General features: G+C 47.2%; 1 protein-coding gene across 2 annotated transcripts in view; it reads left to right on the top strand.

Annotated features, from left to right (window-relative positions):
- BRDT (bromodomain testis associated) overlaps positions 1-12,333 on the top strand; it is a 212,624-nt gene that overhangs the window by 123,866 nt on the left and 76,425 nt on the right. For both annotated transcript variants that reach the window (XM_075322321.1, XM_075322320.1), the window contains exon 12: positions 9,613-9,741. In XM_075322321.1, the coding sequence (XP_075178436.1) occupies positions 9,613-9,741 (129 nt within the window). The remainder of the gene's footprint in view (positions 1-9,612; positions 9,742-12,333) is intronic.

The raw sequence follows: 12,333 nt of genomic DNA on the forward strand, positions 1-12,333 counted from the left end.
CCTGTCAAGGCTCGAGGGAGATTTGGCCTCATGGCAAAAAGGCACTCTATCGTGGTTTGGCAGGATTAGCGCTCTTAGGATGACGGCCTTGCCACGACTGTTGTACTTAATACAGACGGTTCCGGTCTACATCCCGGCAACATACTGGGCCAAGGTACAACGCCTATTCAATCAATTTGTCTGGTCCAAAAAGCGAGCTCGCTTGAGATGCAGCGTATTAACTAGGACCAAGAACGCAGGCGGAGCGGGCCTGCCCGACTGTAGGCGGTACTACATGGCAGCCGCCTACGCCAGGGTTCTGGACCTTCTGCATTGTTCTGGATCCAAGCTCTGGGTTGATCTGGCGCAAGATTTGTGCCCTTTGTCAATTCCGACCCTGCCGTGGACTTGGCCTCTCCTCACCAAACATAAAATTGAGATGTCCTATAGCACCAAACAAACATTGAAAACAATACATTCTATGTCATCACGCAACCTCATGATCCAGCCTGGAGGGCCCCTTATGCCACTAACTGACAATCCAGAGTTCCTGCCGGGAGCATCGTCCAACAATTTTCTGGGCAGCACGAAACTAAACCCCCTGAGATTAAACCAAGTGGCCCCGGGGGGTTCCCTCCTTCCGCTCCGGGAGATTGTAGAGAATCGTAACTTCAAACTGCGGTTCCATTTTGAATATGCCCAACTCAAACACTTTATAACCTCCCCAGACACTGTCAGGGCCCACTGCCCGCCCCAAACACCTTTTGAAAATCTTTGTAGTGGGTCTTCTGATTCGCGCCATGCAATCTCAAGGGTGTACAAGTTTATGACAGGCGCGGCAGAGACGCCCAGCCCTCACTTCTGTGCGGCATGGGAAACAGAGCTCGGTCAGACGTTCCCTAGGAAACAATGGGAGCGTTGCTACCGTCTGACCCATAGGTCAGTGGTGGCCACCAGGATGCAAGAAACCAGTTATAAAATCCTTTCTAGGTGGTATAGGGTCCCAGCATCTCTCCATGCATGGTGTCCCGAAGTTCCTGACACATGCTGGCGCTGTGGAGCGCAGGGGGGCACCATGTCACATATCTGGTGGTACTGCCCGAGTCTGTCGGTCTTTTGGAACAAAGTACTGGTGGCCATCCATGAGGTTACCGGGATTGTGGTTCCCAGCCGCCCAGAAGCAGTTTTGCTGTACATCTTTAACATACCCGAAAAGGTCTATAAAAAATCTATCCTAGGTCACCTCCTCCAGGCTGCCAAGACAGTGATCCCACGACGTTGGAAGGATCCTACCCCCCCTACGCTAGATGAGTGGGTAATGGAGGTGAATGTAATTCACCGAATGGAAATGGTGATGGCCCAGTCACGTGGGCAAACGGTAGAGTTAGCCGCCAAATGGTTTCAGTGGGAATCATTCCTGTCGGGTAAAAAATTTATGGAACTAATCTAACCTCCGGAGGACAAGTACCCTGGCCCCCCTTATTCTTCAGATAATATACTACCCTTTTGATAAGTTATGGTCCAATAGACACAGTATCAGCCCCGGTCGCCGTGCCCAACTTCCCTCCCTTCCACTTCTTCCTCTGACCCGCTCTTTTCTTTCTACTCTTCACGACTGCCTCTTTTCTTAAGCTTTCTTCTTTGTTTCACTATTTTCTAGGGTTTAAAAAATGATTATCCATATATTTTTGTAATCATCCATATTCCATTATGAAGCCCTTGATAGTTTTTTATTGATTCAGATTATGGATGAATGCTATTTGATGCAGCGTGGTTTTGTGCCCTTCTCATGTATGTTTTATGTTTCTTTTTGAAAAATTTAATAAAACTTTAAATGGGAAAAAAAAAAAAAAAAAACAAGGATAAGAATGCCCAGAGGAAATAAGAGGGTAGTGATAACAACACAATTCATAAAAAGATAATCCTGTCCAAAAAGAGGTACTGGGTAGAAAAATGCATGGAGAAAATACCAGCCAAGGATGAGTGCAGAAAGGAGAAAGCAGGATACACAAGCAGTCAAATAAGAACAGATGCCTGACTGCCAAATACCATACTGGAAGCGGATGGAAAGGACAAATAACCTGACGGCCGTTTCGCCTAGGGCTTCTTCGTGAAGTCAAGCAGTGATTGGAAGGGTTGTTTTTTGGCAGACATCCCCTTATTGTTCTATTTTTTTCACGTAATGTTTTTTAAAAAAAGTCTTTTAAAAATAATGCTTTCAATAAAATAATTGATTTTATCCTTTGTTATCTACTCTGGTTACTTCATTGGTGTCACTGAATAAGCCCGGTCTTTTGTTTTCTATGGTCCATTTGGTTGCTGTAAAGCATATCTCTGAATGCTGTCCCAAGATTTTTTATTTTATTCTTGTGTTTTTGTCTTGGGTCTCCACACTTCTGTGTTTAGAATATGTCCAGTATCTGTTTTGGTTTGTTTTTTTTACAGTTGCAACACGTTCCCATTATAACCTATGATGCTGCTCACATGTCCGTGTTTTTACACAGACATTTTGTCCGTGCAAAACACACTGAGACATGTTTGTTTTGTGTCGGTAGCTCGAATGAGAAGGGTCAATAAATGTCCAAGGGTCCATGAAACACGTACAGCACACAGATGACATCTGTGTGCTGTACATGTTTTACATTGAAAAATATAGGAGAAGCTTTGTAATTTCTTTAGCCATCTGTGGAAAAATCCTGATGACCCACAGATGGTAAAGACGGGCACACTGATCCAAAACACAGACACCGGAACCTTTTTTCCATGTAAGTGTTTAAATATGGACGTGTGATGGAGGCCTTACTACGGTGAAAGACTTACTCTGGTATACTTTCCCACCACTGCCCCAGCTACCTCTCTTCGTTGATGTCTCATATCCACTGCCTCAGCATTACTGCTGATCCCAGTGATGGGCTTCAGCGGTGACATCAGATACAGTGCACTCAACTGCTGCAGCCAATTAACAATAACCAGTGTAGTGGTGCGGAGCCTGAGCTTAGAGCATGATTTGGTGGTATATGTACTGTTTTTAACCTTGGCCTACCTATATACAAAAAAAATTGAAATTACCCTTAAACAACTCGGGCCAAATGGTTGCCCCTCCCCCCCCTTCCCCCATAATCGCAGCCAGTAAATAAAATTACTAAAATGAGAAGATGCAAATTGGAAAAGAGAATATATATTTTGGCATAATTGTGTAAAAAAAAATAACTTAATAAATAAAAATGCATAGGTGATGCATTCTCTTTCTAAATCTAATTTTCAATCATGTTCATATTAAAGGGAACCTGTCAAGCTATTTTTGCTGGCCAAACCATAAGTTGCATGAGTTGCAGCCTGGCTGCATGATTGCATCTAGGTAAAGTATTGTCTCAAATGCTTTGGTGTTTTATGGAGAATATTCTTTGAAGATCTGATGAGTAGTTCGGCATTGTCCTGGTCATCTCTTCTCAGCGCTGCTAGAGGTGATTGACCAGTCTGTCGCTATGTGCTTGTGAGGGTGACACCTGTCAATCATCTGCAGTGGTGCTGGGAAGAGCCGGTTGGGAGTGGCAACGGGCTAGTCTAATCCGTTCTTATATTTGTATCCGATGTTTAACTTTTTTATAAATGTATGCCCTGTGTAACTTGTATTTCTTTATCGTTCCTATGGGAGACCCAGACCATGGGGTGTATAGCTACTGCCTCCGGAGGACACACAAAGTTACTACACTCAAAACGTGTAGCTCCTCCCTCCCAGTATATACACCCCCTGCTAGCCAGTCCTAGCCAGTTTTTTGCTTTGTGTCAGGAGGCACATGCATCTTTTTTTTTGATTTTCATTTTTTCTACAGATTTGGAAGAAAAGCGGGTCCACTGGACCCCCCGGCATGTCCCTTCACACCCCCCTGGCGGCGGTGCTGTTAAGGTTGATTCAGGGCAAGAGCCCTTCATGCCGCGCTCCTTCACCATCCCATGCTGGGGCTCTGGCTTGAAGTGGGAGCCAACACGGTTCTCACTGCTTTGCAGGAGACCGGCCTCCATCCGCAGCCCTTTGACAGGACCCTGCTGGACGGAGCACTGGACCCCCACCCCACCAGGGACTGGACCCTGCGTCTCAAAGCTAAGTATAGAGACGTTATTCAGAGGGTCCTTCTGCAATGTGGGGCACTTTATTAGGGGGACAGTGTTTGACTTTGATAATGCTGCTTGTACTGTGTTTCCGGCCGGTTCCACTGTTTTTTTTCTGTGTACCGCGCCGATGATGCCTGATTTTCGGCCGCATGTTTAACTCTAGGCCCCGGCTTCGGCCGCGGCCTAGTTTCGTCTCGTTCCCCTGCATGTCAGTCATGCAGGGGGACGCTGCAGCACCGCCCGCCGGCCGCTCTGCACAGGGGAGGACACTCCTTGTTGAGGAGATGATTCCCTCCCCTGTACATTTCTTAGCCCTCCGATTCCCGCTCCTGGGTTAACCCCCGCCCTCCCCCCTCACTCTAGCGCCATTTTCTCAGCGTTCTTAGTACGCTGATCGGCGCTGGCTGCTCTGCAGTGCAGAGGGAGTGAATATCTGGGGGGGGGCTGGGGGTCCAGGCTTGGAACCTGGGGGGGCACTCACAGCGGCCTGACAAGTCACAACCTCTGGTTGTGCACTTTTATATACTATCAGGGCATCGTGAAGGAGTTAATTCTTTATTATAGAACCTCCTCCTCAGCAGCATGTCTCACTAGGAGCAAAGCTCCAAGGCTGTACACTACATGTTCTGCATGTAAGCTCATATTGCCTGAACCGGCACAGGCCATACTGTCATGGTTCTTAGGTGGTGGTGCCTCAGCCTGGAGTCTCCCCAGGCTGAACCCCTGTCTTGTGTTTTCTACACATTCTAGACAGAGCCCCCCACCTCTGCAGCAGGTCTCACAGAGCGAGGCTGCAGGCTGTTTTTTATTATCCACTGCTGGTAGTCTCGTACGGCTGTACCGAGCTCATAACCGCTGTGGCCCCTCAGCTTGGAGCCTCATGCATGGTCCCTCCAGCTGCTCCGGAGTGGCTGACCCCTGGGGGAATCTCTTTTTCCAGGGGTCGGCTGTCCCGGCATCCCCTGAGCATGCAACCCCCTTCTCAGGGCGTTTTCTGCTTGCTCAGCAAAGCTCACAGACCCCGTCCTCCTGACAGGGAGACGCAGGGTCCCCTGTCCTCCCCGTCCCGCAGCTCCGATACGAGCTGACCCACTGGACGAGGAGGATGTCTCTATCAGGGGCTCGGACGCTGCTTTACGTACTTTGATCCGTCCGTAGATGACGGGGATGCGAATGATTAGATTGTGTCCATTATATTGGACCTCCATCCGCCTGTATCAGGGGAGTATTCCCCGCTGGCAAAAAGGCATCAGTATACCTTTAACGAGACGAGGAGTGTGTTCCTTAACCACTCCAGTTTTCAACCCGCTGCGTCCAAGCCCGCAGCCTGTCCTGCAGATCCCACAGCGGGGTTCTGCTGCCTGTCTCCCCCTCCCATCAGAGGTGGTCAAGGAGTGTACTCATTCGCCAAGCGTGGCCACTCCGGTGTCCAGACTTTCAGCCCGGATAGTTGTATCAGTGGCTGACGACACCTCTATAAGGATCCCACGGTACATTAACTTTGTACTGGACCTCAATCCGCCGGAGTTACCTTATCTAGGTGAACACAACGTGTGTTCCTTAACCACGCCAGTTGTCAGGCCCCTGTAACCAGCCCAGGGTCCGCTCTGACAGTCGCTTCCCATGAAGCGTGATTCTGAGGACTGGGTTTCCCCCGTCCACCAATGATGGTCAAGAGGTGGGCTCATTCACCTCAGGTGGCTCAGCCCGGACCGTTATGTCAGTGGCTGATGGCTCCTCAGAGGAGATGCATTCCCTCACAGGGACTCTATGCCCAAAACGGTTGCCTGAACTTCCAGACTTCAGTCTTTCCATCCTCTGCCAAGTCTGCCATGCTGGACACCGCACAGCGGTGGTTTTGGCTACTTTCCTCGCTATCCGCAGGTGTGGCTTCGGCAATGGAAGGCAGATGCCTCTATAGAGGTTCCTTGCTGGGCTCCCCTTTGGTGGGACCAGTCTCTTCGGAACCAACTAGATGAAATTTAGGAAGCTTTCGGCGACGAGAGTTCTTCCTTGCCACAAACCTAAACCAGGGCAGGAATCAGTTGAGGTTTCGGTGGTTTCCGTTCCTCCTTCTGATCGTCCTCTAGCTCGGCCTTAGTTCATAGAACCAAATGGCTTGAAGCTGCGTCTTCAGAAGACCGCAGGAGATGCTACCTCGGAGTCAGCTTCCTCCGAGCTATCTGGCCACGCCAACCACCTCCTTGGTCGGTGGCAGGCTCTCTCCACTTGGCGACGTATGGTTCTACCACGTCTCCGTTCAGTGGGGGCGAGTTTATATCTCCCATGGCTACAGGATGGAATTCTGTCCACCCGCCAAACAGATTTTTTCTGTCAACTCCTCCCGGCTCCAAGGCCGCCGCCTTCTCACAGGCCGTGGCATTTCTTGCAGGCCAACGGAGTAATTGTTCCGGTTCCCGACTGGGAACGGTTCTGAGATTTTTGCTTAAATCTATTTCTAGTCCCCGAAGAGGGCGGTGCCTTCCGACCTGGATCTTTAGCTTTTCAAGCATGGTCAGGTGTGGCGTTTTCACATGGAGTCTCGGTCTTGTTCCGTGTGTTTTTCACCAGATCAATCAAGAACCCAAGGAGATTCCCTAGCAGCCATCGGCATCAGGGATGCCTTTCGGCAAGGATCAATCGCAGTTTCACACCAGCGTTGACTACGTTTTGCCATCGGAGTGGTCCAATTCGTGGCTCTTCCCTTTGGGTTAGCCACGGCCCCTCGAGTATTCTCCTTGGGGCTGCTGTGATTAGGGTCCTGCACCCCTAGGGGTTGGCAGTGATCGTTTGCCCTGAACGGTTTTCTTCTCGGGGTTTCATCCAGCGCAGACTCTTAGTAGAGTACTTCGCTTACTCTCGCCACTCTAATCTATTCGGGTGGCTTGTCATTCTGTCCAGGTCCACTCTGACTTCGCACCAGAGGTTTTCAGGGACGCAATTCGAGACTCTGTCGGCACTTGTGAAGCTGCTCTTAGTCGATCAGTAGTCCCTCCGGATCGACGTCGTTCTATCAGACACCAAATAAGGTGCTGGTCAGACGGTGGCGTCAATGGAAGCGATTCCTTGCCCAGTTTCTCCTGCGTCCTCTGAGACTGGAGGGTTTCCGCTGTACACGCGACCTCCCTCCTTCTCGGAGTGGTGGCTTCGCCACTGACCAGGGGCTCCTTGCAGTGGTGGTTTCGGCCACTCTGTCTCAGGGATGCTCCTTCCTAGCCCCGTCCCGGGTGATCCTCACCAGGGTGCTGGTCTTTCCGCCTTGGGAGCAGTATATCTCCACCGTGGAGCGCAGGGCGCTTGGACTCTGTCCGATTCAGCCCTCTGGTTCAATGTGCTGGAAATCAGGGCTGTATTTCTAGCTCTCTAAGCCTTCACCATCTGTTGGCGGCTAGGCACATTCGAGTCCAGTCGGACAACGTGACAGCGTTTTCCTACATCAACTTCCAGGGCGGGACATTCAGCCGTCTGGCAATCTTGGCGGCTCATCATTCTTCAGTGGACAAGGGACTCCTAGTCCACCATATCCGCAGCCCACATCCTAGATGTGAAAACTGCGAGGCAGACTATTTCAGCTGTCCAACCGTGGTCCATTGCGGTAGGCACACTGGTTCATGTTTGATCCCAGCTTCGTCTCTACCTCTTGCCCAGAGTCCTGCGCAAGATCAGTAAAAAAGGGGGCCGTCGGGTCATTCTCTTACTCCAGACTGACCCAGGCAGGCTTGGTACCCTAACCTGCTCCTTCTGTCCGTTGGATTGCCATGGCATCTTCCGGACCGTTCAGACCTTTTCTCAAAAGGGTCCGTTTTTTCCGTCAGAATTCTGGATTCTCAGATTGACGGCGTAGATCTTGAGTCCTGGATCTTGGCGACTTCTGGTATCCTTCCTGAAGTCATCTCCGCTATGACTCGAGCTTCAAAGTGTCCTTTGACCTTTTTAGCCTTGCCGACCCTCCTGTCTCTTTCACAGTCCGGTTTACAGCTAGGACTATCCCTCATAAGGGACAGGTCTCGGCTCTGTCAGTATGTGCCAGCGGCGTATCGTCCGGCTGGCTCCGGTGCGCTCCTTTCAGGGCGCATCTCACATTATTCCGCCTTTCCTGCGGCCTATGGAGCCCTGGGACCCTAATCCGGTCCTCCCGGTTCCCGGAAACCCCCCTTTGCGCCTCTTAGGGAGGTTTCTTTGTTTCATCTTTCACAGAAAGTAGTCTTCTAGTGGCTATAATTTCCCGCCAGAGAGTTCTAGCTGTACTCTCTCGGAGTCACCCCCTTCTTGGCCTTTTGCATCAAGACAAGGTGGTCTCCGTCCGACTCCGGACTTTTTTCCCTGAGGTGGTTACTGCTTCCACCTTATCCGGGGCAATTTTCCTGCCTCCCTTTTGTCCGGCTCCTGTTCATCGTTTGAGAAAGCGTTGCATATCCTGGATCTGGTGCGGGCGCTCCGGATCTATGTGTCTTGCACCGCCGTTATTAGGCAGTGCACCTCTCTCTGGTGCTGACCGCTAGTCAGCGTAGCGGTCTCTCGGCATCTAAGCCGACCCTGGGTTGTTGGCTTAGGTCGGCCATTTCCGAGGCCCAACAAGTGTACTCAAGTGCCTTCCCCGCCGGGGATCAGAGCACATTTGATCAGACCTGTCGGTGCCTTTTGGGCTTTCAGGCTCCAGGCTACGGCTCAGTAGGTCTGTCAGACTGCAGCTCGAATTAGTCTGCATACTTTTTTCGAAGCTCTATCCAAGCCATGCTTATGCTTTGGCAGACGCGGGCTTAGGCAGACGCATCTTTCAGGCGTCTGTCGCCCATTTGTGAAGTTAGGTTTTGCCTGCTTCTCAGTTGTCTGTTTATTCCCACCCATGGACTGCTTTGGAACGTCCCATGGTCTGGGTCTCCCATAGGAACGATAAAGAAAAAGAGAATTTTGTTTACTTACCGTAAATTCTTTTTCTTATAGTTCCGTCATGGGAGACCCAGCACCCTCCCTATTGCCTGTTGGCAGGTTTCTTGTTCCGGTGTCTTCACCGGCTGTTATTGTTGTAGACAGAGGTTCCGGTTCTTCCGGTTTTTACTCTGTCTCTTCTTGTGGGTGGATGTCCTCCTTCAGCTTTTGCACTAAACTGGCTAGGACTGGCTAGCAGGGGGTGTATATACTGGGAGGGAGGAGCTACACGTTTTGAGTGTAGTAACTTTGTGTGTCCTCCGGAGGCAGTAGCTATACACCCCATGGTCTGGGTCTCCCATGACGGAACTATAAGAAAAAAAATTTACGGTAAGTAAACAAAATTCTCTTTTTTGGGAAATAATCCACTGATATATTTTATTAATTGCATCCTATACTAAATTACACATTGGACTGCCAGTGGGTTGAGGTAAATCACTACCTATATTCTGGTGTATTTTGGGGAAAGTTGGTTTTTTTTTGTTTTTTTTTGGGTGGGGGGGTTCTACATTTGCCTCATGTATATTGGTCAAAGCCTGCTAAACTGAGTCAATTTTATAATATTCATTTTGGGGCTTTTCCTACCTGCAGATGAGGCGCCATCAGTCCCACAGCAGATTGGTGGTCCGAAACGTCTGAGTGAAAGCAGCAGTAGTTCCTCCTCCACATCGGAGAGCAGCAGCGACTCCAGCTCTTCTGACAGCAGTGACTCGGACTCAGGTTAGGCGGGCTGGCATTATTTCTTGGCCGTATCCTTGTCTGTTCTATAATAGGCTTAAAAAATACTAAGAAATCCTCATCTTTTTATAAAAACATTTCTTTTTTAAAAGTAACAAAACATGATTGGCGTTCGTTTGCAAAATTCACATAAAACTTCAAGTATTGTAAAATGTCTCCATTTAGAAGGCACAAAATGTCCATGAATATTGGAAAAAAATCATCTCATTGCAGCTTTTTAGTTTTATTGCTAACAACGCAAAATAGCACCTACTTCTTAGGCCAGATTTACATGTAATATGGAGTACAATGTCTCGACCAGCCGCAGGTCTGCTGACCAGAACTCAACAGCTTGTGCTGTATATGCCTATATGGAGTTCTAGTTAAGAGACCCTCGACCAGTCAGAACAATAGTGGTCTCTACTCTGACCATCACGTGTATAACCGGCCTATGGTTGTGATACTAATCTCATTCGTGCCAACAAAACATTTGATTTTGGTATCCATTAAAGATTCTCACCACAATCAATTTCTGCAGGTGAATTACAGAAACTACAAACACAAAGCCTCAACAGAAGCACAGAAAATAAATGCCCATAAGATACTGGTGTTACGGTTATCATTCTGATGCTCTTGTGTGTTTCCATTTGTATTTATTTTCAAGTATCTGTCATTTAGTGTTCAGGCCTTTTGAGATTGCCCACTGTACAGGGATAAACAGTCGTTATTACAATACTTAGGTCCTTATATAGGTTGCATATTTTCAACAGCACATCACCCGTTTACATGTGCGATCACCCAACAAATGAGCTGGCTGATTACATCCATGTTTACACAGGACAGTTATCCAAAACAAGCAATTATTAACCCATGTAAAAGGGCCATTAAATAGTAATTAAACTTTTTCCTTCCTTTCCTTCCTTCCTTCCTTCCTTTCCTTCCTTCCTTTCCTTCCTTCCTTCCTTTCCTTCCTTCCTTCCTTCCTTCCTTCCTTCCTTCCTTCCTTCCTTCCTTTCCTTCCTTTCCTTCCTTTCCTACAGTTTCTTCCTTTCCTACCGTTCCTTCCTTTTCCTTTATTTTTTCCTTTTTTTTTCCCTTTTTTTTTTCATTTTCCTTGTTTTCTTTACCTTTTTGCTTTTTTTTCCTTTTTTCCTTTTCCTTTTTTTTCCTTTTTCCTTTTTTTTCCCATTTTCCTTTCCCTTCCTTCCTTCCTTCCCTTTTTGTAGTATATTTCATTACCTTATTTTGTTTCTTCTCTCTTAAACACTATGCTACAGAGCTGATTCAATACACAGTTCATATTCCTTTTAGAAGCTGCTTTGAACTGCTGCTTAGAAAAAAAAAATCTATACTCTATATTCCAAATGTCTGTGTACAGGACTTTCCCTGTCTGAGCCTCTCTGCTTCTGCTCCCTTAACAGAGACAGGGGAACTCCAGTAATGATAGTGTGACTACAGTGTGTGGATCTTTTTTGGAGCATAATCTTTCGGAGAGAAGGAAGCAAAATTGAGAAATTAATCATATTACAAAATTCACAATTTTGTAGAGCCAGAAGAATCATGTTAAAGGATACTGTCAGGCGATCATGCTGCCCAAACCACGGAATGTATGAATCTAAGCTAATCTGCATGATTGCTAGGTTATATGTATAAATCATGCTTTTGTTGTTGCATTTCCCAATGTAGTATACTGTTTTCTCATTTGGTTATTTTCAGTTCTTGTATCAGTGATAACAGTTTATCTATAGTGGGAAGATGCATAGCTCTGACCGCTAAATGTTAAAGTGATAATAAAAATGGTGAACATATTTGTCTCCTTATTTTCATTCATACCACAGTTTTCACTGCCGGTTCACACCATATTACCGTATGTATGACATTTGTTAGGTATGACCGTTTTGGATATTATGAATAGGTGTAAGGACATTTTCTTTTTACTGGATTGAAACCTTTTTATACGCTATAAAGTAAATCTATTGTGACATTTGCAGACAGATCTTAGATTTGGCAGCATGTGGTATAAAATTATTTTTGGGAGAAATGTATTTTGAGTATCCCTGGACACTCAGCTTCTACAGTACACTTTTCTATAACGCTATGTTCACACGTTGCTTTTTTGATGCAGGTAAAAGCTGCTCTCTTTGCAATAAAAAAGCGCTTACAAAAGCTGTTTTTTCAGCATTTTTGGTGCTGAATATATAGGTCCTTGTTAAATATGTACTTTATACAAAGGTTTGTTCTATTCACCAAAAATGCAGGGTTGCATTTTGATACCGTTGCTGCACTTCCTCATTGCATTCTATGGTGAAAATTCGCTGCAAAAATACCGAAAGAATTGACATGGTGCAGTTTTCCAAATTGGTCAGGAACAAAAAGCAATCGTGTGCATGAGACTGCTTAAATCTTGTAGCTTTTACTGGTACTATACAAAGCTGTTCTTAATTTTCAGAAACGCAGCAAAAACGCAATGTGTTGTCTGTTTCTGAATGCTTGACCTAAAGCATGCCTTCTTTTTAACCCTTTCTGATATTGGACATACTAGTAGGTCCTATTTTTGAGGTGTTCCCACAAATGGAAGTGCTGGTACATCCTAGC

The sequence above is a fragment of the Anomaloglossus baeobatrachus genome, chromosome 8 (assembly GCF_048569485.1).
Source record: "Anomaloglossus baeobatrachus isolate aAnoBae1 chromosome 8, aAnoBae1.hap1, whole genome shotgun sequence".
Lineage (NCBI taxonomy): Eukaryota > Metazoa > Chordata > Amphibia > Anura > Aromobatidae > Anomaloglossus > Anomaloglossus baeobatrachus.